The sequence below is a fragment of the Strix uralensis genome, chromosome 1 (genome assembly GCF_047716275.1).
Source record: "Strix uralensis isolate ZFMK-TIS-50842 chromosome 1, bStrUra1, whole genome shotgun sequence".
Classification (NCBI taxonomy): domain Eukaryota; kingdom Metazoa; phylum Chordata; class Aves; order Strigiformes; family Strigidae; genus Strix; species Strix uralensis.
In genome coordinates, this window is record NC_133972.1 from 137,237,651 (window position 1) to 137,264,297 (window position 26,647).

General features: G+C 39.2%; 1 protein-coding gene across 1 annotated transcript in view; it reads left to right on the forward strand.

Annotated features, from left to right (window-relative positions):
* The first annotated feature begins 1,048 nt into the window (after positions 1 to 1,048).
* PREX2 (phosphatidylinositol-3,4,5-trisphosphate dependent Rac exchange factor 2) overlaps positions 1,049 to 26,647 on the forward strand; it is a 187,589-nt gene continuing 161,990 nt past the window's right edge. The window contains exons 1-2 of the mRNA XM_074882653.1: positions 1,049 to 1,127; positions 1,224 to 1,446. Of these exons, the coding sequence (XP_074738754.1) occupies positions 1,306 to 1,446 (141 nt within the window). The 5' untranslated portion in view covers positions 1,049 to 1,127; positions 1,224 to 1,305. The remainder of the gene's footprint in view (positions 1,128 to 1,223; positions 1,447 to 26,647) is intronic.

The following is a 26,647-nucleotide window of genomic DNA, read 5'->3' on the forward strand; positions in this document are numbered from 1 at the left end:
CCCAGTAAATGTCTGAGGCAGACAGCTAGATGATGTCTAGTTAGCAGAATACAAATGTCTTTTTTTGCTTATTATCTCCCAGTAAGGACTCTCCTTGCTGCCTCAGCTTGTACTGTGGCTGTAGAAGAGTTTTACGACCTGGTTTCCACTTCATTCCTTCCTTTTAGGATGGTGCAGGTTTAGAAAAATACATTGATATGGAATCTTGAAGTTGAACACCTGGCTTTTCTTTCCAGTCACGGATTGAAGAGCTAGCCAGAGAAACCTTCAGCTTTCAACAGTGGTCTCAAAATTCACATGGTGGTGTCCTGACATATTTCAGTTTTCAAGAAATCCGTTCCGCTTGTATGAAGTAGCTATATACTTCTTACTCACTGTTTGAAAAGGTTACTGAATTCTTTTTTACTCTTTTCAGATTTCATGCAAATCTGGACTTCCAATGCAGACAGGAAAACTGTATAACCTGGGGACTTTATAGCACCATGTTTCAATAAACAAAAACCCCCTAAAACCCCCCTGTCTCGGAAGAACTTTTCTGTACTGACTGTAGCATGCAGTGTTTGTACCTGTGTAGCGTGTGCACATGCTTAGCTGTGTTTGTTCAGAAGAACATCAAAGTATGTATTTGTAATATACATCAGTTGCGATATACATTGTAATATATGTCTGGAAGGAAGGTGTGGAAGGGAAGCTGAAACGGCTCTGTTGCTGATGATTAAACCCAACCCAAACCAACTGGTGATTCCCTGGCCAGCCAGCTCGCTGGGACATTTTTATAATTCTTGTGCTCTGCTGTTGGAGATCTCCAATTAGCCTCAAACTGGAGCTCGCAGCTTGTGTGTGAAACAGGCAGCTGCTGGCACGCAATCTTCCCTGAAGTTGTTTCCTTTCCTTTTTCCTGAGATTTAGCGAAGGGGGGGAAGGGGTTGGAGTCACATGGATACAAAGCTTTTGATTAATGTCCAAGTCTGTGCTGCGGCGGAGGCTTTCCAACCTCTCAGCTCCCAGGGCGAGCTGGGAACCAGTGACCGCTCGTTTCCTCCGGGCTGCGTCCCTTTCCTGACGGGAAAGGAGCACGCACCGGGGTGGCCCCTCGCCTCCGGACCTCGGGCCGCGGCTGGAGCTGGGTGAGGAGGGGCTGAGGCTGCTGCGCGGCTGGGGACCGGCCGGAGCCCGGCCCCGCGGTGTAACTTCGCGGGGTCTTTTGTTGTCCTTGTGCGCAGCTCAGTGCCGGGGCGCTCAGGCAGCGCTGCCCGCAGCCGGGAAAGGCGCCGGGCGGGGAGCAGCGTTCCTCCTCGCTGCACCATGACAGAGGAAAGCAAAGGGGAAGGCAAGGGGGAGAGCGGGAAGGACTTGGAGAAGCAGCTTCGCTTGCGCGTCTGCGTCCTCAACGAGCTGCTTAAGACCGAGCGGGACTACGTGGGCACGCTGGAGTTCCTGGTGTCGGTGAGCGAAGGGGCGCAGGGGGTCGCGGAGCGGGGCGGCGGCGCCTCGCCTGGCCCGCGGGGCCGCATTCGCCCCGCTCCCGCTCCCGCTCCCGCGCGGGAAGGCGGCGGCCCCGCGGGGCGCGGAGCGGGGCGCGCTGCTGCCGGCCCGGGGACAGCGGGGGGCGCAGCTGGGAGAGGGTTTTCCGCCCCGCGCTTTTGCTTCAAAGGGAGGGATAGTAACAGGTTTTGAAACGGGTGGGGAGGGGTCGTGTGTTCCCCTCGGAGAGCCGGCGCTGGTGATCTGGCTTTAGCGCGGGGATGGCAGCGAAGGGGGTAACCGTGTTTGGGTTCGGTCCCCTCGGGTGTGCGGGCTTGTGTGCATTGCCGGGCGCCGCGGTTCCGTTACTTGGGATAGTCCTTGGAACACGGCGGTGCAGGGGGGTGAGGGGGAGGACAGAGGGGGTGCTGGTGTGCAGCAGCTGCTTGGCATTAAAGCCACATGTGGCATTCACGCCTGTCTTGTGAAACAGGGTCAGCTGGGAAGGTAGCACGTTCTGGTGAGAGCTGCGGTGCAGCAGTTTTAGCTTCCTTCTACATCGGACTATCACTGTTGATAGGACTATTTGTGCCAGGTAATACCCTAATCAGCAAGGAAGGAGTTTTCATTCTCTCAAAAAGCCAAAGTGACAAATTATTACAGAACAGATGCGGGCAGTGTTTCATTTGTGCATGGTCTCGTGGTAGCATCACTTTAGGACCCAGTTGAGATAACTATGTCCAAATCAGCTGCCGAAGTTTGCAGAAGATTTCGCAGTAGCCCCCTCATACTCTTCTCTTCTCCCCTGTCCCATGGAAGAGGGGAAATCCTTCAAACTGCAAACTTCCTGCTTTGCTGCCGTGAGATCGGTGAACTTTCTGCTTATTATCATGAAAGAGGAAATTCTCAACCTGGCTGTGACAGGGAGAATAAAAGCACAGACACTGGAGTGAAATAAGATCTACAGAGTAGCTTATTTTCTCCATATGTTTATCCTCAGCAGAACCATGAAAAATGGTAAATGGTCCAATATGTTTTCTATTTAAAAAAAAAAAAAACATATATGTTTGAGAAAGTGGCTGTGCGATTGTGTTTTACTGGCTTCCATTTAACAATCAGATTTTACCTATTGTAAAAAAATATCCATCGTAAGGGAATGTTCTTCAATATTTTATCTTAAGCCCCAAATTTGGTGTGTATCTGAGTCTTAGATCATTTCAGCAAATTAAAAAAGTTTGTAATATCTTTAATTTTGGACTCTACAGTTTAAGGCATAACAGATATTGGTGTTCAAGTAGTAAGTGCTCAGCTCATTCTAAAGAGCAGACTCTGTATGTATTTCAAGTTGCATCCAAATATTTAATTCAGTAATAAGTCTTTTTGCAGTTTGGATCAAGATGATCTAAATAAATCATATGGAGAAAGGGAAGAGGGCTGGAGTTAAATACCTGATTCTTTGTCAAGTCTTTCATATTCATTAATGATTGTGAATAGGGCTCAAGTGACAGTTCAGAGATGTAAATCCTTCACAGGGAAATGTAATGCATTTTAACTGTAACTTAGCCTTGGTTTGAGGAAACAACGTATGAGCTTTTCTTTGGCCTACCTGCTAGGACTGCTGTTGAGAGCAGCTGTGGTGGTGGATTTATGAGGGTCACTGGACTGGGGCCAATATGATCACATTTATTTTACATAAGTCATCAAAACCATCATTGTACTTGTTGCTGTGGTTACTTCTTGATCTGGAGGCTAGATCCTCTCATTTAGGTGTCCTAGGCTTATGATTCTCTTTCTTAAAACCATTATCAGTCCTAGAACCAGCTCTTCTGATATCCCAGCTTACTTTGTTTTACATCATGAGGTGGTCTTGAGGCACACAGCCTGGGTTCCTTTTGGATGGAAGTGGACAAGAAGGTTTTCTGCAGGAGCACGTGGCAGCTAATGAGTGTGCAGTTCCTGGGACTAGACTAGAGCTAGTCTGAAGTGACACCTCCCCCCCCCCCCCCCCCCCGCAACAGCGTGGGGTCCCAGCACCGACTGTTTCTCTGTCCAAACCCTATTCTATTTTCCAGGACATCTTGTTAAAGTAGAGGCAGCCTGAGGGGTTGAAGTTCCAATAAAAGTTAACTTAGGCTTCCTAGTCGCCTCAATACCTTCAGTGGAGCTCATTGTGGTAGAAACCATGTTTCCTTTATGATTGAGTAGCTGAAGCCATTTATAGACTTCCTAACAGTTTGTATGGAGTGCCTGCAGTTTTCACTGTAGTTAATAGGAACAGAGTATTCACTTAGATAAATGAAAAAAACCCTGTGGTTTCAGGGTTAGAGCCTATTTCTTTTGCGGGATTACAGAATATAATCTTTTATGATGTGTATGATTCACATGGAAAAGTACATTAGCACTTGTGTAGTAGTGGTGGGCAAGAGAAGTAACTTTTCACCCATTTGGACCATAATTTCCATTTTGTGTATATGCCCTGTTGGGGAGGCTGTTAAATTAAGGCACGGAAAAATTCAGTTTTCTTCAGTCGATTGTTCCTGTGTAGGAAAGGGGCAGTATATAAGTGGGATTTGTGTGGAAGCATGACGTACATCATACCACACCTGAGTACTTCATGAGATCTTGTGGACTGAATTCATAACTTGCACGTCCCCTTCGGCTGAGGCAAAATTACACTGTCAGCATGGGCAGTATGTGGTATAGATAGGAGTGGAAGTGAAGTGTAAGCCTGATTTATCCGAGCAGTGGAAGGAGGAGACCCCTATTGCTGATGCAGTCTTGTTGGGGAAGTGGGACTTTGCCTGGTACAGCTTGTGGCTGACTGGAGAATGAAGAGATTATAAGGAGGAAGTTGCTGGTGTGTGTCATCATGGGAAATGCTTTGCTGGTTTCCCTACACTGGAAACATGTCTATTATATGTTAGATTTATTTGGGTTCTTCAGTTTATATTGGTATTAAAGAGAGTCTCACTGAGGACAAATTTCTGGTTGGTTATTTAAAGTATGCTTGTTCCCCTACTCCTCTGTGATTCTTCATCTGCCACTTACCATCAGTGCAGTGAGAAGCAGCATGGTTTGTGTATTCTGTCAAAAGTCTACAAGGCTATTAAGTGCAAAGCAGAAGATTTAATATATTCATTATTTTATTAGATAGATGTAGCTGAGTAGTCATTCCCATGTGAATGTGTTCACTTCTTCCTTTTGGCTTTACACAGTGTAAATACAGTATATTGTGTTTAATCTGCACTCATCACAGATCAAATCTGAGTGAAAAGGTCTGGTTGTATTTATATTATTATTTCAGATCTCCTGAATCTTCCAGTAATAAACTATAGTAGCACAGTATGTTGAGACATCAGTAATACTGAGCAATAACAATTTTGGGCCTAATTGAGTGAGGTATGTAAACATATGTGAGGTGGATAAACTTCAGTCCACCAGTAGTTGCAGCAGTGGCGTAGGGAGGAGGCATGCACAGGAGAGTATGAAGAAAGGCTTAAAAGACATTTCATTATAACATTTGGAGTGTCATTGCAATACCAGAGTTTTTGTTCTTGCTAGCGTATAGCATTTCTTAAAAGAAATGTAGTGATGGAAGAATTTACCTAAGATGCTAAAACATCTTGGAAAACTGTATCTACAGGTGGAGTTTTTTTATGAGATACAATATGAGGTTTCTGCTACAAACTATTGATACTTTACTGACTAAACTAAGCAATTGGGATTCTTCTGCTCCTGGGTGATCTCTCTGGTGATCATATCATCTTCCTATGGTGAAATCTTTGTTTTCTAATGAAAGAGAAGCTGTACTTGCAAGGATAGAGGAAAATCTTATTTTTTTACCAAAATGCACTTTCTGGAGGGGAGAGAAAGCAACAATGGGTGAATATTAAATCTGTCTAAAATTATTACATGTCATTCAACTGTGTAACTGAATAATTAATACTACCTTGAGTGTTCACAGTAAAGATGCTTTTTAAAAAAATTTTGTGATTTTATCAATATGTACACCTTATTTATTTAATTCTTTACAGCAAATGACAAAGCATGTATATTTACTGTGCTCTGTGTAAACATAATGAAAATTTCTTGTTTTGCTCTGTAAGCACAATTAGCTAACCAAAGTAAAACTACATAAACTTTTCCAAGATTCTCATTGGTCCGTAATTTTATGCTGGGGAATATATATGACTTTTTATTGAATGTTTTAAAAAATAAGTTCTTTTTTAAAATTTCGCTTAATCTTTTCATGTAAGGTTTCATTTACTGTATAAATCAGGCTACTCACCTGAACCCTCAGCATAGCAGTAGTAAAGAGACCAGTAAAACTGTAAGAAATTAAAAAGTAATGGTAAAGATTTGCCAAAAAGTGGCTGGCTTAATTTGTCACCTTCTACCTTGGTGTAAGGCTTTGTTTTTATGACTGGGCTGACTGTCTGGCCAGTAAAGGCAAACCAGGCCATGAAGAACTTCAGGATGCAAGTACACTTCAGGATATAGGCTAGATACAATAGTAGGTAAAAAAAAAAAAAAATAAAAAAAAATATAAAAAAAGGTCTATATATATTTTTGGGAAGGAAGTTTTATTTTGAAATAGAAATTGAAATGTAATAGATCTTCTACACTTGGTACTTCAGGGGATATCCGTGGAAGTAGAGTTTATTTTTCTATGACAGGGATTGTTTTTCTGGTGCAGTTTCGTGTTCTGACAAATTTGACGTTGATGGGAATAGAAGCAGATGTTGGCGGTTGTGCAAGCCTTCCAAAACCCCATGGCCTCATCTGGGGTGACTAGTTAGATCTTGAAGCAGCTGGAGGAAAAACCCAAGCTAGTTTATTGTGTAGACTGTAGTATGGTTTACAGGGTCTCTTCTGTGAATATATATACATTTCTGCCAGTTAACTCTCAAATTTCAGCTTAATTCCATTAGATCCTACTGTATTATCTTCTCCCCTCTCTTCTGCTTGCACTAAAGTGAAAAAAGGATTCATTTTCTTTAAATGTGTGCCCTGTTAAGGGAAGCTGAATCCTTGCTTTTCAATGGCCATAAAGAGATTTTGTTTATAAGGTTTATTGCCCAGCCTTCTCAGTGTCTGTGTGACTCCTCAGAATCTGTACTTCCCTGCCACACTGAGCCTTTCCTTTCTCTTGGCTCAATAGGTATTAGCTAAGCGACTAATTAGTTGGACAAGTGATTGATTAATAGTAATTGAGACTCTAGGTAAACTTTAGTCAAATTCAGTGTTACTAACCCTGACCAGCAATAGAGGATTCATGTCCTGGATTGAAACTCCTCAAATGGTTATGCTAGATGATGAAATTAGGTGTTGGGCCTTTCACAGAAGAACCATTTTAAAATCATATTTTGTGGCTGTAATTTGATAGAATAATAACATGTTGTTCTTGTGTATATGTGTATATATCATAGAATCATAGAAAATCTCAAGTTGGAAGGGACGCATAAGGATCATCGAGTCCAACTCCCTAAATATGTTATATGTCTATCTCAATTACAGTAATGTTTAGTGACTTCATAATGGTTTGCATAATTGCATTTATATTTTATAAAAGGGGTTTAAATGAATGGAAGGGAAGGGTTTTAGCTGGCTGCATTTTTTGATAAGGTTATGTGATTTCCTTTCTCTTCAGGAAGAGAAAAACAACATTCTATGACTACTTCATCATAAAAAGTCAAAAGGAAGTGCAAACACAATTACCATAGAAAGTCAATATCTTTTCCATTCACTTCCAATTTCTGCTGTTTTTAACTTGCTTAAGCATTACAAAAAATGTGAATGTGATGTTCTATTCTTATTTGACTTGCTTGGCTATATCAATAGCACCACCTGTGGTCTTTATCAGAGTAAGGGTAACTGCTTAAAAGCTGTTTATTTCTTTGTAACCCCCACTGTCAAGGTTGAACACTTGCTTTATGGAGTGGATTAGCATCTCTACTAGCTGAGTACAGAGTTCATGCAAGGTATGATGACAACGGCAAAAAGCAGAGGTTTTTCAGAAGAATTTTCAAGCACGTATCTTGTTTGGAAGTATAGGGAATTATACTGCACTATAGAGAGATATTTCATCCTTTTCAATGGATTTCCTCTTACTGCTCTCAGATGTACTTAGACCATATTGTGAAAAGCCGCTCTTTAAGAAGAAAGATGGTTTGTTTAGCTGTTCAGTGAAAAGTCTAAAATACTGAAAGGAGAAATCTTTGTTTCATTGCATTTAAGAAACTTCTCTGTTCCTAAGACTTACTGTAGAGTAAGATATATTATGATGACCGTGATATGCTTAGAAGTGTTGTACAACTTCTTGGTTTATCTGTATTTATAAATATAATCATATTTACAGTGTTCCAGTTATTCCTTTGCTCTGCCTTATAGCTCAGTCCTAACTCTCCTGCCACATATATTTCACAAGTTTGTAATGTGACCTGCTAATTTAGAAGAGACTACTTGGAGGGGACCATCAATCAATATGTCCAGACTTAAGTTACTCCATGCAGCCTAATGCTGTTGAATAGTATGCTGTTTGCAGTGATTTCAAATATTTATGGAGACATAAATATGAAGTAGTAATTTTTGTCACCATTTTAGAACACCAGTGCTTTGAAACTGCATTCCAAGGTTGGTTTGGTTTTTTTTTTTTTTGGTAGAGTTAGCATGAAGAACAATTTTGTCAAAGAAAATGAAGTCAAAGTTAGTAACAGTTATTACACTATAGGAGGAACTGAGAAGTTCTTCACATTGGAAACCAAAATGAATTGTAGTTTGACCAATAAACAAATCCAAACTGTCTATAGTTGACCTAAGATACTGGTGGGGGCAACTTGCCAGTCTGTAGAAGGCTACAGCCATGTGTCTGTATGTTAAGTATATGTCCCTGTTTGGAAAGGAATTGGGCTACCCATGAATGAAATATAGACTTGAATAAGATAATGATTTAGATTAATAATTAGAATAATTTTGCCTCTACCTTTTTATACAAGTGAATTGAATAACTTTCTATGCTTATGTACTCATACATACTCGTTTTCAAGAATTTTGCTTTAATTCTGAATTACATGCATAGTGGTTCAGTTTTCTGTTTTGGACTGAGCAGGATTATCACTTTTTGGTGAAGAGATTGAGTTCATTGGTGTGGGACTCAAGAGAGCTTAGGGACGGGCTCGTCAGGAGGAGTATAAAGACATGCAAGAATATAGATAGCAAAGTCAAAGCTCAGCCGGCACTGAAATTAGGAATGTGAAGGGCAACAGAAAGAGCTTCTAGAAGTACATTGGTAGCAAAAGAAAGGCTAAGGAAAAGGTGTGCCTACTGCTCAGTGGGGCAGGGAACTTTGTGAAAAGGATACATAGAAAAGGCTGAGGTACTCCATGCTTTTTCTCCTGGAGTTTTTACCAATAAGCGTTTCCCTTAGGCCTCTCGAAGCTTACTTTCAGATTTTGTGAGAATATGTCATTGCCCACAGTAGAAGAAGGCACAAAGTACTTAAGGCAATAGGAAATACACAAGTCCAAGATCAGATGGGATGCATCTGAGGAAGCTGGTGGATGTCAGTGTGAGGCCTGTTAGTCATCTTTGAATGATCATGGTGATTGTGGGAAGTCCCTGATGACTGGGAAAACACAAACGTCAAACCTAGCTTCAGGAAGGTCAAGGAAGAGGGTCTGGAGAAGTGCAAGTTCATCAGCCTCACCTCAGTCTTTGGGCAGATGATGCAGTGAGTCATCTTCAAAACCATTTCCATGCAGTTGATGGAAAAGAAAGTGATTGAAAGCAGCCTGTGGGGTTTTATCAAGGATGAATCATACCTGATCAACCTGATTTCCTTCTGTGAGATGACTGCCTCAGTGAACTTGGTGAGAGCTATGGGTATTATTTACCTTGATTTAACCAAAGTCTTTGGCATGGTCTCACATAGTATTGTTACATACAGATCACATCAATTTGGACTGGAAAAATAGTAAGGTGGATGGGAAACTGGTGGATCTGTTAAGACTCAAGGAACAGTTGTCAACAGCACAAAGTACAAGTGGTGGCCAGTTATGAGTGGTGTCCCTCAAGAACCAATACTGTATCATGTCTTCAGTAATGTTCTGGGTGGTGGGATAGGGAGGTGCACTTTGAGCAGACAGAGGGATCTCAACAAGCTGGAGTACTGACAGTACTGACGGGAGCCTCACGGAGTTCAGTGAAGGCAAATGCAGAGTCCTGCACTTGAGATGGAACAACCCTGTGCACCAGTACAAGCTGCGGGCTGGGAAGCAGCTTTACAGAGAGGGCTCTGGGAGTGCTTGTGGACAAGAACTGGAACATGAGTCAGTATTATACCCTTGCAGTGCAGTAAACAATCAACATCCTGGATTGTTTTAGCAAGGGTGATGCCAGTAGGTCAAGGGAAGTGATTCTTTACCCTCTACAGTTATGAGACCTTTGTGACTCAAATTTTGGGCTCCTTAGTTCAAGAAATAAATTTACGTACTGGAGCAAGTCTAGTGAAGGGCCAGCAAGGTGAGGAGGGGCCTGGAGCATATTACTGCAAAGAGAGGCTGAGAGAGCAAGGTTTCTTTGACCTTGAGAAGAGAAGGCTCAGTGGAAATTTTATTACTGTATACAACTCCCCAGTGAGTGGATATGGAGAAGATAGAGCCACACTCCTCTCAGAGGTACATAGTGGAAGAAGGAGAAGCAATGGAAAATGGGAAATTCCAACTCAATGTGAGGGGAAAAAATATTTACCATGAAGATGGTCAGAAACTAGAATAGGTTGCCCAGAGGCTGTGGAATATCTTTATTTTGTTCAGAGCTCAACTGGGCAAGACTGGGCAACCTGTTCTAGTTTAGACTGCTTTGCTCAAGCAGTTGGGCTAGATGACCTCTGGAGGTCCCTTCCAACATACATGACTCATCAGTTCTGCAATTTATTGGTATGCTGGTGAAAAAGACAGACTGTCTTGAAGTTTCAGCTCTTCGGGAAAGCAAATTTTTCAGGTTTGAATCTCTACTTCATTTCTGTTATCCTCCGAAATTGTGTGCAAGTGGCCAGGCTTGGTTCAGCAAGAAGATACTCAAAATCCAAGATGAAACTCTGATATGCAGATTTTCCCCAACTATTATATCTGCTCAGGAAACAGATAACCTGGCACTTCTTTAATATTTTCTACTCAGAAATCTCTCAGTGCATTGCTGTCATTAATAAATCAAATCTGAGTAGTTCTACAAATGGGAAACTTAGAGACATATCTTGATTTTTGGGTCCCAGTGGAAGTTTGTGACAAAGCCAGAAATAAAATCTGATGTCTTGATTCCCAGTTCAGTACTCTTATAGCAAAGCAGCCCTTTCCCTTTATATATAATTGATGCTAGAGGAATGGTTGTCTACTTAAAATGCCTTAAGAAACTGCAAGGATAATTCTTCAAAGCCAGCTTCATTTTGTGCAAGCTTTATTGCTCCTGTGATTTTCTCATAGACTGTTCACAACTGAATTTATCCTGTTGTAGGGACAAAACTGAGATATTAGGGGTTGACACTTATTTTAGGTCCCATAAGACCTCCCAATTCTCCTTTGTGCTTTTGGCAGCCTGGCTGTCAAGTCATGTGGTCTATCTCAGGAGCTTTCAAGTTCAAGGCTGAAGAGCCTGAGTTTAGTGGAGGGGAATGGTTAGGAGAAACAGCTAGAACTGAAGGATAGTGGAAAGAACAGTAATATGGTGTAGTAGGGTGTCTTCATTTCGGTGTCATTGCTGTGATGCAGGCCTCTGACAAATTGATAATAGGTCGCTGAATGGAGCAGAAGAAATAATCTACTCCTTGACCTTTCTATGCATTCTCACTTCAAAATGAAATTTGGCTGTAGCTGCTGATATTTGCTGATACTGCTTGTTTGCTTTCTAAATACATTTTCGTGTAAGTATAACAGGTAGCACAAGTGACCAGTACCAATTGACGGGTGAATTTACATTAAATAAGTTTTTTATAATTTGCCGAGTGAAAGATACTGTTAATTTCTCATGCTGTTTAAATGGAGTAATTTCTAGAATGAGGGATGACTGTGTTCCTACATGTTGACTTAATTCCAGCCTCCTTATGCCTAAATCAAACATGATGTGACAGAGGAGTGTCATGGAGATAGAGTGCTCATAGACAAGTCTCAGGAAATAACTTGTTGCCCTACTGGGTATCCATGTTAGTAACATGTTACAGGTGATGTCAACAGGAATGTGGTAATGTATTTAGCTGAGTTGCTTGAGGTTCATAGATGGTGTCTTCTGTGATATTTAAAGATGAGGTGTTAAGAACTCCATTAGGGATATAAATCAATTTGAATAGCTTGTATTAGGCAAGAGCAATCAGCTGGCAGGCTGAATAGAAAAGGAGAAATAGGCTGCAAACATGGAGAATATCTAGGCCAGGAAGAGTTATCGGTGAGATTTATGCAGTTAATCCTCATTGTAGCTGCCTGGGTATGAGCTGGGCCATGGGGAAATTCTCTGTACTTGGGACTTCAGCCTCTTGGTAGATAATAAAGACATTTTTATTTGCATCACAAAAAACAATTGAGAAAATACAGTTGGGTAGTGACTGGTCAGAGTTTAAAGGCTGGCCAGGTCTGTCTGTCTGAGGGACAATGACTAGTGTCATGTATTCGGCAGTCTGAGAAACAAATCTGAAGGTGACACTTGGAATATATGTGTGGCTGTGACCTCTGAGTCCTCAGCTGAAATGGCTGGGACATATTTCAGGAACTGTAAGCCAGAAAGGCTAAACTACAAGAAAGTTTTCCCACTTGGGCTGGAATTGTGTTTATACTTGCTGTAAATATCCAGTTTTTTGAAAAGCCTCATTTCTTTGCCTTACTAACTTCATGAAGTTGTATTTACAGAAAGCCTTCGGTGACTTGGATCTTGGGGCTTGTTTAGGAAGGGTTTGCTGGCAAGCAGTGAAGGATGAGTTTGGTAGCCAAGTATCTGTAATTGGTGAAGTAGATGAGGCACTTTGAGACCTGCCCAGTGGCAAACCCTGAATCATCTATATTTGTGTCCTCACTGCCCCCCATCCCCAAAAACGTGACAGTTCAAAACATGTTGAATGTGTATCTAAAACAAAGCTGATCTTGTGTTATTACCCAGCTAAAAATTCAAGATTGGGAATTAAGTTAAATACTGATTACTAGGTAACAGCATGGAAATGGAGCAAACCCTGAAATAATTCATTAGTTTATATTTTCTTTAACAAAAGATACCATAAGAATCATCTACTTCCCATTTTATGTTATTGAAATAAGCTAGAAAGTGCCAGATACAAAATGGGAGAATGGTAAGCAAGATTTCTATTCCCTGGCCCTTAATACATTTTCGGGATATTCTCAGGTTCTTCTGTAAACTTGATTGGCCATGTTTTTTCTTCTTAATCCCTACTGTGACATTTTGAAAAAAAATTGAGCACTAAAAGCAAAAAGCTATAAAGTTGAAATGATGTACTGTATAACAAAGTGATTGATGTCTGGGATGATGTGAATTCGTGTAACAAGACTGGAAAATCACTTCATTTTATTGCTTAGTATGTGTTAAGTTATCTTACCCAAGGAATTTAAGCATATGGTGTATCCAGATGCCTAAAAGAAATAGCATACGACAGGATGCTTTGTGACAACATCCTTGGATTCTGTAGCGTGAGCGTGGTAAAGGGACTTTGCTTTAAGAGTCACAGAGGCATTTGAGACTTAAACAGGTGTGGAAGCAACTGAAGCTCTGCAATGTATAAGCACTGCTTTCACTAAAAAGATACTACAGCCTTACAAGGTAGAGGGAAGGAAAAGTGGCACATACCTGTAGAGTTCATGTTTTGTCACTTGTAAAATGTTCATTGCTGAATAGTTCTTATTTATCCTTTTATTGTCTTTGGTGGAGAGTTATTTTGCAGAAGCCATATTAACCAGGAAGACAGTAAATACGTTCCGATTCACAGAATGCCTTTGTAAAAATGGCCACCCTAAATTTATAATGATAGCTGCTTCCTTCCTTCCAGTGTCTGCTGATTTTTGTTGCTGAAAGCTTATAAAATACCACTTAAAAATGAACTTGCAATATAAGATAAAGACCTAAAACTAGAGGTGTTGGAAGAAAGCTACTGTGATAGATTTAATAATAGGTCTATCACAGTAATATTTTTTCTAATGTGGTTAGTGGCATTACTTAAGGAGGGTGTTCTTCAGGCACCAGTGGTTTGGGGGCTGTCTGTCCTGGAGACTGTGGATGAAGGGCCTGGATACAAACTAGGTAATTTCTGAATCTGCCTATTTTATTTTTGTACAGTTTGGGTTTTTTTGGCACCAGTAATTCTGAATGTGTTTCCCACCAAATAAATAATTTTACTGATTTTAAATGTCCTGCCTGAAAAATTCACTAAGTACTTGCATCACTATTTTTCTCGTTAGAAGTCCAAGTCTAAGTATTCCTATTATAAAACTACTTTCATACTTCTGATCATCTTTCAAACTAGTTTGAGATGAATTCTTCTGGTGTCGGTATCATTGATCTTTACCCTGGTTTTGTTCTTAATCTTTTGCACAGTAGTTATTAGAGGGTAAAACTTAAAACCCCCAAATACATGTTTGAGGTAGTGAATTAACTTTTCTTGTACTGAAAGCTGTTAAACAATTCTGCTTATCGTTCTTTTGCAAAGTGTAGTTAGCACCTTAGGCCCTGCTTTCCTCTTTTCATTTACCTTTGAATATCGGAAGTGGTATTTTTAGAGATTGGGGAAGATGCTTGAAGTATGAGTTCTAGCTGCTGTTTTCTCCTTCTCACCTTTCTGTTTTGCAGTGTGCAACAGTATATGGTGAAAAGGTGTGGAAAGAGGTCTCAGTGAAGGACAAAAGTAACCAACAATAGGAATAAACATGAAGAATGAGAGGTGTGAGATTACAGGAGAAACTCTCTGCTCTGGAAACAGGAGGGAGAGAATGCTGGAAATGAAGGAAAAATGCACAAACAGGGTAGAAAAGGAAGAGGGAATGGTTACTGGTTCTTCTACAAATTAAAAAGCACACCAACAATTAGGTGCCACTTGTGGTCCCAGAAGTTAACTATGTTGTTGGATGCTTGAGTGTGGCTAGCAATAAGGTACAAATGCAGTTTCTTAGACATCTTCAAATACAGTCAGCTTGGGGTGTGAAAATGTCATCTTTGCATTTGGTTCTTGTGTGCTTATTTTCATTTATGATGAAATATGAAGTTTCAATAATTATCAAGAGATAATTGACTATTTTGTAATTAAAGAGAGCAAAACATGAGCTGTCTCTAGGTGATCTCAAGCTTACCAGTAAAAGAGACCTTCAGGTTTCCGAGATGATGTGACTGATTTAGCATCTTGAAAGCAACAAGTTGTAGAATGCTTCATAATGTTGGAAACATTTTTTGGCAGAGTTGAGATATTTCTGTGGGTTAGAATTACAGAGGAGACCTCCTAAATAGAAGGATCGTATCTGCTGTTTTCTCCAAGTAGAAAGGTTGGTTTTCTAAAAAGGTGTTGATTCAGTAGTTCAGTAACACAAAGCAACATGTAACTACCATTAATAATAATATTGGAATTAATAAATGGAAATTACAAAATTAATTGGATGTGGTTACCACATCTAAATATGTTGTAATATACCTGGAAGCATTCTTTATGTAGGCAGGGGCAGAAGAGTGAAGACCTGATAGCAATAACTTTGATTTTCGTTTACTTTAAGGTTACTCCTCATTCATTTATCTCTTTGACACTGCGAGAGATCCTGTTTATTAAGAATAATGCCTGGAAGTTGGCAGTTATAGTCTGTATGAGTGTGTTAATTTCTTCCCATATGCTATGAGGTTGTCCTCACAGGAAATAAAGGGACTTTTTCCCATGTTTAGTTATACTGAACTGTTACAATAGTCAGACCAGGCAGAAACAATGGGAAAGAAAGTTTCCTGTTTTCTGCAGATATCGAAGAGGTCTTTGGCCCCAAGGAAGGTAAAGCTTTCTTCGGTCCGAGTGAGGATGCACAATGAACTGGTTTTCATTAGTGTATGAAGTTGCTGTGGTCTCTATTGAAAAGCAGTGGCTCACTCTCTTAAATGTTTTATAGGCAATTTACTGTCCGTTCTACCTGTCTTGATTACATTTCAGTATTTGCATTTAGCAATAGTAAATTACAGCAGGGAAGGCTTAAAGTTCCCTCTTTATAAATTCTCAAATACATTGTGCTGTGGTTAGAATGCTTTTGGATAGGTGATGAAATAAAATTATATCAAATAATCCTCACGTTTGTGTGCTTACTATGGGCCTGACTCTGACATCCTCAAAAGGAAGGCAGAGGAGAATATGAATATAGTAGACTTGGAAGCTTTTCAGAATAATAAGGATTTGAACTGCAAAAAAGAATCGTGCTTTGCTTTTGTGTTTTTAGTCTACAGTCCCAGGACAAAATTGGGGAAGGCTGGTAAGTCAGTGTCTCAGCAAATACAGTGATGAAATTCTCATGTGAACCCAAGGATAAATTATACTGATACTGCTACAATACAAGCTGTGGTTTTCCATAGGTAGGGAAAGGCAAAGGATCTGTCCCTCCCAAAAAAAACCCACTGCGAAAACCCTTTAAGTCAAGATTCAGCCAGATGAGTTCATAAGAGATTACTTGTCTTTAAATTTCATATGCATATATTACAGAACACTCTTGTGAGTTGGCGGAGATGACCTTCAGCTATGATTAAAGGTTATTCTAGTTGGAATACATGAAGATAAAAAGTTTAACAGGAGCTGTAGTACTGGTACAATTAATTCATAATTTCATTCAATAGCCCAAGTGAAGAAATGTTTTCTAAGTTAAAAACTGTTTTTTAAAAAAGCAGAATTCTGTTTTATAGTCACAGTAGTTTATCATCTGCTAGACTATCAATTTTTAAGTAATTGACTACAGCTCAATCTCAGTAAATTCTTAACTTAGATTTTGTAATGCAGATTTCAATGTGTACAATCCAGTAAAACAGGTTTTCCAAATTTGTTTGCAGGACACTTCTTCACTAAGAAATGTTTTTGATAATGGGATCCTTTCAGACACTTTACTGGGTTTGAGTCAAAATTTTCAGGTGACTTGGTAAAAAGGAATTGCCTTTTATCTTCTGAAGCTTCTCCTGTTTTTCTGACAAACCTATTTTGTATACGAATGCCACTTTACAAGAGTTATGAATGGCAGTGTTACATAAAATACTCAATTCTCCTGACATTTAAACTGATTTTATGTAGGTTACTGTATGGGATGTATGAGCAAGTGTTGCTTTCTGCTGACAATTGCTGTATTATGAAAAATAAAGTTAATTTGGCATCTTGTGAGAAATGTGTGCTAGAAATACACTGGATTAGTTTTCATCTGTATTACAGCAGCTTCCAGCACAGAAAGTAACAATGAATTTTTGCACTTGTAGCTATTACTAATAAAGAAAATTAATAGCTAGATTTGGACCAAATGGTATTACAATATTAAAAAAATTACAACATGACCACCATGGCTACTATTATGCATTTGTGTATTACGCATCTTTGTACTGAAAAATTCCCCATACTTACTTGCCAAGTATAATTTGGCTTTTGACTGCAAGAACTGGTAGATGTAAAACAGGATTTTGGCAAAATGTTACTTTGTGTGTAAACTGTTAGTGCTTTGTATGCTGTTGTCTGTCTTAATGTGCCATGGCAATAAAGGTTGTAATGGCTATTCCATTCCTTTTCCTGTTATTTTGCAGCCACCAAACAGCTCTGGGCTAATACAGTGATCTGACTTTCCCATTTATTTCTAAACCTTTTAATTTCACAGAGTAAACATTTCTCGTATCCTGGCTAGTGGTAACGGAATGATGCATTCACTATAGTTATCCCATGGACTTCCAAAAGGAATTTACCAGTATATCACAGCAATTCTGGTTATTGACCTCTTATTCTTCCATTTATCCAAATTCTATTTACTTATTTTTGTCTTGCAGGAGATGGTGGTGTTCTTGATAGATAACTGGACTTAAAACATAGGTGCAATATTCAGTGGCAGTAGGGCAACTATAGCTTTACTGTGCACTATGGATAGGAAGCAAATATTTGCATATTGAATATTCCTATTGTGATATGAAGTCTTGTACAGTGAAAGATTTGGGGATTTATTCTGGTTAATGAAAAATGTGCAGACTTGCCACATGCAACCAGATTTCTAACTCAGTTCACTTCTAAGGGTTTGAGAGAAAATGAAGCATAACTGGTGCAGAGAGGATCTCTAGAATAATTTTTTTGGCCTCTAAAAAGCCTCTACGAATACAATAAATCCCAAGATTTTTGGGGACTACTGTTGTCCTGCATTTTCAGAGTTAGGAAAAGTAGCTTCCCCAGGTGCTATCAAATCTTGACCTTCTAGGTAAAGACTTTTGATACCACTTTATAAATTGATTTCTACTTCAGTACACTGTCATATACAGATATATCTAGCCCACCGTTCCTAGTATGTCTCCAGTTCTAATTTACAGACATCCCAAAATATTATGTGGATTGTAAAGCCATGATGAGTCATGACCAGACCTCACAGAGTATAGCTTACACATTTTAATTGTTATAGAAACATATTGCTAAAAGAAATTGTAAATGTTTGATTTTCTCCATTTATTTTATGTCTGCTATACATTATATACATATATTCTTCTCTGTAAGCTTGTCTTTTTTTTGGTTGCTGCTTTTGTGGGTGTTTTTGGTGTGTGTGTGGTGTTTTTTTTTTTAAAAAAAAGTTTGGTCTATGGAGCTTAATACCATCTCATTGATATTTGAATTCAGGTCCCATATTTTGTATCTGTGGGAAAAGGATGTTAGGTTAATTTTTCTCTTCTTGATTAAAAGTGTACAACAAAATTGTTCAGAAAGCACTACAGACCAATGGTTGCTAATCTATTTGAGCTTGAGAGCTAAAGATAGTGCTTCAAATTAAGGGCTATAGTCAATCTTGGAAGAGTATTATCTGGTAAATGGTGTAAAAAGATTGCAAAATCCTTGTGAAATCCCTAAGTGGTAGCTCTCTGTAAATGAGCGTGTCCACTGCAGGCATCAGCCTGTCCCCACCAGTCCTTATGCCTCTGGCTTTCTGTAGCTGTATGTGCACAGGTTGTGTCCGGGGTACGCAGAAGGAAAAGTCAACTGTCCATGTGAATCTGCTGTTTCTAGGGGATGATTAATATCTTGGTAAAAATGGATAATTAACATAGATTATGATGTAGCCTGAGGCTATGCCCAGGCGAAGACAAAGACCTGAGGAACCAGACTGCTGGTTAAATTTCAGATTCTCCTCAGATCTCCAGCGTTTCTGGTGCAGACTGAAAGCAGTTCGTCTGCCAGTGCTCATGCTACTCCCACCTGTTCACATGGGAACAGGACTTGGGCTAGGCACTTCATCTCAACCGCTGTGTGTACTTACGCTTGATAATTTTATCTTTTTTTAATGCTCTTTTAATGACTGTTGTTCAGGACTTTGCCACCTGGCCTTGGGGAATTTGATAGTGCTGCTCTTGCCCCGCAGAGGCTCTGATTTTTTTAATTAAAAGGTCTATGTCCAGTGCTTCCCTTAATGAGAAAGAATGGCTTCAGTGATAAATACTTTGATAATGCAAGAATGTAACAAACTTTTGCACATTAAACTTCTAAATTTGTATGCTCATACTTATGAATGTCCTGTTAATTGGAAATTACAGGAAAACAAAGTTACCTTAGATTCTGTGGTGAGATAGGGAACGGGCTGCTGATCCCTATCTGTCTAATACCAGTTTTATTTCCAGGTTCTTCTTAGATGGAGGCAGACAAAGCAATGCTGGATCAGAATAATAAAACAATTATGGTTGTGTAATATGTGTATATGCAGATATGGACGGGCGTTTGTCCTAACCTGAGGCATCTACTAGAGATGCCTATTGTAGGAGTTGTTTATCTAGGTGGTTAATGGGGGAAGAGGAATTGCCTCAAGGACTAATTCAGAGCACCTTGATTAGGAGGCTTTCTGTGTCTTTCTTCACTCAGTTACTATATTAAGTTAAATACCCTTCCTAAATGATGGCCAACAGATTTTTCTTTTGTATGATCCGTTTATGGGTGTTACTTCAGCAGCCAAGATTTCCGTCAGATTTGTCTATAAATTTTCAGCTTTAGATTTCCCTTGGAAACTGTTCTTATGCTGTAAAGAATTCCTTTATTCATATTCCATTTTTTTACTTCCAGTCTTTTCTGTCTGTCCCTAGTATGGATAAAAGATGACAGTTTTTGTCACCTCTCTTTGGTAACCACAAAAATGAATTCATTAAGTGACCATGAATAAAATATTTAAGTTTCCAGAAGCGTACTTAGTGTCTGGTGTTTCTAAAGGCTTTCCCAGGAGCTACTGTATGTACTTGTAGCTCAATAAACACTAAGAAGTTAACATTATCCTGGAACTCTAGAGTCATAATGGAAGTGCTTTGTCTTAGTTTAAATAAATATTTGCTTTGAAAGTCCAAATTTACATTAGCCAAAATGTTAATGTGTATTGTAGATTGTGTACTCTGATAATAGTAATGGATAACAAATAATGGGCAAGTGTTCTCAAAATGCCACAGTTATTCTGAGATTTGCATGTCGTTTATGGAACATTCAGGCTTTCACTATTTGGAACAACTGGAACTCAAACCATGCTGTTCCTGTCAGTGGTGCCACTTCTTGCTGTGGGTGGGTATTCTGATGACTAGCATCTGGCATTGTGGCTGAATGGAATACAGGGAGGACCAGAGACAGAGACAGATGAATGCTACAGCAACTGGTAGCCCTGCCAATAACTGCAAAGGAAGAGACTTGAGTGTCTGGAATTTTATTTTCTTAGCTCAAGCATTTTAATAATTATGGGTAACTTTCAGTTTGAATGTGTACTTATGGATGCTGGAAGCTTTCTATGGGTCTGTTGGATTTGGTTAGGGAAACAGCATGAAGGGTAAATTTCACTGTCTCCTAGTGATGTGCCTGCAATACTGAACCTCTAGCTACTTCTGTCTAAGGTAGATTGGCCTGCCATAGTGCAATAAAACATGATGTGAAAAGCTGATCTGGCATCCTGTTGAACAGGATCACTGATATGAGAGAGTAGCCATCGATACTGCTGGGGGAAAGAGCAGCAGGCTTTGGGAGCCTGGCTGAGATAACTGTTTTGGAAACAGATAAAGGGAGGGCTGGTTAATTGGAAGGTATTGCAGGAAAAACAGCAATGGGATAAGAGAAAACACAGTGCTTCAGGTGTTAACAGCAGTTTAAATATAAACTGGTGCCTTTCAGTGATATGTACGTGCTCTGTGTTAGCAAAAGGGGGCTAGATAGCACTTTATTCATTTTAATTTAAAAAACCCCACTCATTAATTTTATAGTATAAATAATAATTTTATAATATAGAGAAAATATGATGATGATGACTTTGTACAGCACACTGAATGGTAACTTCATTCTGCATGTATTTAAGCACTCAGCACAAATGAAAAGCTTATCTTTATTGTTTTACGGCCAAGTCAGTAAAGCACACTACATTTGCTTTTAATAAACAGATAAGATGCAAGAATAGAGTTCAGTGTGTGTTTCATCAGGGAACTGACACCTTCATATTTCATAGAACTTTATTAAACATGAGGAAGAGGGAGACAAAATGGAGGATGTGGTGAGGTTATTTTCCTAATGTCAGAGAACTGGCTTTTACTCTTGTGTGTGAATCCAGTCAGTTCAACCAAGTGAAAAGCTCGGAAGTGCTCGTTGGAGTCTAATTAGAAGCCTCCACCATTGCTGCCCACAGAATCTGTTTGCACTCAGTGTTCTTGGCACCCTGCACACCGCTGCACTGATTTCACTCTTCATCTGCCATCCCTCTACAGCCGCTGAGCCTATTCCAGTCCAGAGCCACTGGCCTGAGCGTGATTTTCTAAGTAGTTATATCTCTGATAGCCTGGACCCTTTCGGTACCAACCCTTAAACCTCAGTTGGGAAAGACTTTGTGCCTCTTCTGCTACTCGATGAACATGTCGATAAATGCAAGATCAGGGAAAAGGAGCATAAAAGCAGAAATCAACAGAATTATGAGCTGGAGTGAATAATCGGAGTGGAAATGGCGAGTAAGGGAGGACAGGCAGGAAAAGCCGATGAATTGTAAGCAGAAATCAATACATAAGAACAGTTGAGTGCACTCTGCATAAAAAACTTGGACTGAAATTCAGGGTTCCTAGGCCTTCCTGTTTGTTCCTTGGATATTTAGAGATGTGAAACACTAGGAAATGTTACTTCTTCCTCTGGTAAATTCTAAGGATTACTTATTCTATTGTTATTACCAATTAGTCTACTGAAGCAGTACATATTTCTGTTCTGAATATTAAGGCTCGTGATTTATGCAGAGGTGAGTATCAGTTTACATGGCAGAATGTATGTTTTTCAGCTTAAAAAAAATACTGAACGATTACTAGAGTAGTACTTCACTGCTTATGTTAAGTAAATTGGACAGAGAAAAGCAGGGCAAGTTCAGTCTTTGCTGCGGTGCCAGTTGCTGGTGTCTGCTAACTCTGTTACTCCTCCCCTTTTTTTTTTCAGTATCATCATATGAAACAACTTTTTTTTCTGTATAGGATCTACTTGGTGTTGTAGATAAAGACATAATCTGCACAACAGTGTTATAACATCAGGGACAACTAGGCAAGTCTCTGATGTTTCAGTTAGCCAGAATATTAATCCTGACTCTGCTTCCTGCCATGATCGTCTATTTGCTTGACCAACCTCATTTTTTTGCAACAGCCAGGGAATATGTTTTATTGAGGATCTATCATGTGACACGGAATGGGAGTGATCACAGTTGAAGTCCATTGCTTTTACAGTGTATCCTCTGGTATGAAATCCCCTCTGAAGATGGCTTTGAGTCCTGTCTCTCAACTTTTGATAAAGTACCTCACACTTCATCTGCAGTTTTGCTGTCTGATACATCTTTGACTGTGGGTCAAAGAGGTGTTAGGTGTGTTGGATGCAGAGAGGTGATGAGGGTAGCTGCCTCTGGAGTCATACTGGTCCTATGCTTGGGAAAGGTTTCTTGCATGTGGTGGAGATCTGTAACCTTCCTCGCACTGGAAGCCAAAAGCTTCCTTGACAGTTTGGAATTGATCTGTTGTGGTCTTCATATATCATTGTAGGTTACTTGAGATGCACTAGAGTATACTTTTTTAGTAAAATGGGGTGTTTTTTTAAGTAGTTCAGCAAAGTAGAAGTGTTCATTAATGAAAAATGCAAAAGCCCAAGGGTTTAGTAATATTTACTATTTGAATGGAAATATCTGCATAAATTCTTTGGATACATATATAAAAAGAACTTTTCTTCTGGAACCAGAAAACTTGGGTATTTTATCAAGTAGTTCCTGAAAAGTTTAGTGATAAACTTGAATTACATGCCAGGAAGTTCAGTAAATTCATGTTTTAAATGAGAGAAAACCATTAATATAGTATTCTATGGAAAATGGTGATGTTTTATAGTTCTACTGTTTTAAGGATATATATTTAAAATTGTTTTGAAAAGTGCATTATTGAAGTTGTTCTTAGTATTTGAACATAAAGACTGCAGAAGAGAGCTAAACAAATACACATCTGAAACAGACATTGTGTTTCTTTGAAATATTTAATAGCTTGTTCGCCAAGTCTGGCTCAGCTCTTAATTAAATGAATTACTCAGCAGCAGCTGGTTCTTTATCCAGATTCAGCAATATTTTATATTTAAAATTTAGCTTGTTATGAACTTCTTTGGTTAAGTAGGACATCTATCACTAATTTTGAAACAAATGTGAAATTTCATTAGCCTAAATAGATTTTGTATTGTTTTGTGTCTCCTGAAAACACACTGGCTGTAGTAGTTTAATCAAAAACATGTGGTAGTTCTTATGAGTGAATAGAAGAGGGACTTTGCTGTTAGAGTAATTGTATGGTAATAAAGTTTTCTCAGGTTGTTTGGTTTTTCTTCTTGATCAGTATGTCCTGATACAAAAACAAAGTCAAACCTGTGCGGGCAGCGGGGTGCAGAGTCTCTGGGGTCAGCAGTAACTTAGGAAAAGTATGCAGAGAGGTCAGAGATCAGGTTACGGGCCTATTTATCAAGGGAATGAGTCAGGAGGGGTGCCTCGCCATTGGCTCACAAGTTGATTTAGAAACCAGGAGTGAAAGCCGCAGGGATGGAAAGCGCAGCTGAGATCTCTCAAGCGAGTGCATTGATGGCACTGAATGCCTTTCTGGGTCATGGTCGTTTCACCAGCAAAGGGTTGGTTCCCCGGTCCCCCTAGCAAAGCGAAGGGCGAAGGCCCCAGCTTGGGGAGGGGGTGGGGGGAGGAGGAGGACATGTGGCTCACGCCGTTTCATTCACAAGCACAAGGATGGCAGAGGGCCCAGACTCTTCATAGAAGTCCTGCACAGCAGCTTTCAGTCTAAATTCATGCCACTGATTAGATGCAAAGTTTCTTTTCATTCATAGCAGCCAATTCGTTCCAGCGAGCAGAGAAACATAACATAAAGTATAGAAAACACAGAGAGCGGTTGCCAATTTCTAGGCAGATTAAAACCTTTTTTCTGTAGCTGAAGTATGCTTATCATGTAGATTTCCCTCATCATGACTTGTTTTCAAAGTTAAACACAATAGCAGAGTGAGCTCTAGTAAGCATTTGGTATGCTTTGAAACTTTGCTGCCTAGCTAATTAACGTGATCTCAGTTTGGAGGATGGGCAGTGATGCTGTTGTTTTTGTAAAGAAAAAACCTCTATTGAGGATTTAGAATAAAGCTGTACGGTGTGACTGTAATCAGCTTTTTGTCAAGGTTTTTTTAACCTTGAAAACTATCCATACCTGTTTTCACATGTAACATTTTTGTGTATGTCTCTAATTAGAACTGTGTAATTTTTAATTTGTGGGTTGGTTGTTTCCCTCCCCCCCACTTATGTTAATGAAGGAAAACTGTTAACTGGAAGACAAAACTGTTTCAGTAAGGACAAGGAATTCTGTGGGTAGCTGAAAAAAATTGCAAAAAGCATTCCCACTTACTAGCTGTTAATGCTCTAAAGATGAAAGTAGTCTGTATGACTTAGAAAATGAATTTGCTTATCAGCTCTTGAAATATGTGGAGCAAATCATCTTCTCCTGTACTGTCATAGCTTTGTGGGGTTTGAATAGGTCTGCAGAAATGTAAGCAGATTTTTTCCCTATTGTTACTTAGATGCCTGAGTAACAGTGATTTTTGAAATACCATCTTTTTCTAGTTTTGTGGCTTGTTTTGCATGATCATTGTGATGTATACAGTCAGGTTTTGGGTTAGTTTAGGTCTCAGCTGTTTTGTAAAATGAAATTAAAGCCACAATAGATTAGATTAATTTTTGTGTATGGAATGAGCCTGGACCATCCTACTGGCTGGTAGTTAATGGGTCCTAAAACTTCTTCCAAACTGCACAGTCAAAAACATTTGAGTAGTGAGCCAGTTATGGGTTCAGTGCATGAGAAAAAATTAAATATTTCAAGGAATTAAAGATAATGATGAATCAGAATAAAAGATCTTAGTGATCTAAATTCATAGGATGAGCTAAGTACTGTGGTACCCAATCGTTACTAGGTCTGACCAGAATAAAAGGGTGTTTGTTTATTATTACCATCTGAGGACATTCTTCTTCCCCTGTACTGCACTAAGCTGTCTGCAGTTTCTTATGATGCTTAAAAATGGAAATAAATCTTCGTAACTGAAATATTTGTGTAGCTGTTTTGTTTAGTCCTTAACCATACTCAACTGTACTAAAACACAATTGAGAGGTGGTATTTAAATTATTTGCACCCAATAGAAAAGATACTCAGGAAGAAGAACCCCCAAAAGTATATGAAAACAAAACGGTGGTTACGACAGTGCCCTGGATGATGATGATGAGACTAATATTTCTGCCTTATTTTTCAAGTGGTAAGAAGTGTTCTCATTGTTAGTGGGAACCAATTAAAAATAATTATGCTCTGGCATTTTCCTTTCTGATACAATTTGGGCTGCAATGATTCTCCATTCTCTCCCTTGAAGTTTAGGATATGAATTGGAGTTTTTGTGTTGTGTGGTTTTTTTTTTTTTTTTTTTGTGTATGATGCATTAAAGATGTCTTCAAGATGTTAAAATAATTGAAATGCAATGTGTTACACCTCACATTCCGTGAGTCTTGAATTGAAGGTCAGTGATTTCAGCAACCATATATGTTGACTTACGAAGGTCAGTGTGTTAGTAAAATTATTTGAATACTTTATCCCTATGAAATCCAACAGGCAGTTGCAGAACTACACCCTTTTTTGCATTTTCAAAAAATAAGGCTCCATAAACCCAGAACTGTTTGAGGATTTTTTTGATTGCTTCATTAGACTTGGAGAATTTTCCTTTGCTTAATTTCTGCATAGTTTGACAGGTATAAATATAAAGTAAAAGAAAACAGATTCTGATGCAACTTTTTTTTTTCCTAGTGATGTTTCAAAATGATAAAACTCATTCTTCCAGTGCAGCACAGATTGCCTAGTTTCTTATCTATAGACTGGGGAACAAAACTGTCTACTTTCAATATTTGTAAAGATTTTCAACCCCTGAAATATTTATTCAGAGGAGCACTCAAGAATTTGAGAAAGAGATTATATTGATTATTCTTGATGATGACACTGTATTTCTTATTTTATACAAGGAGTACTTTAATTCTTTAGTTTCATTGCTTCTGAATGAAGCCTAGGGTTTTTTGAAGATGATCAAGAGAGACTGAAGACTGTATCCCACTGAAATTCAACGTGAGTTAGAGATAAGATCCATAAGGTGTCTGACATTTCTAACAGGAAGACTTTCAGGCAAATTCATACCTAGACAGAGTTGTTAACAAATGACTCCAGCATAGAGGTCCCATGCTCTACAGTTGGTGTAATTTGGAGTGCAGTCTGTTCATGATCTTTGTGCTCTTTGCAAGCACCAAACCTCAGTGGTCTGAGATAAAGGCTTCATTGTAATGGTGTTTCCAGACAAGCCAAAACACCAAAACCCTCAGCTGTTTCTTTTTCATCCTACTCCACACCACTATAAATACATATGAAAATGGAGGAAAAGGCTAAGAAT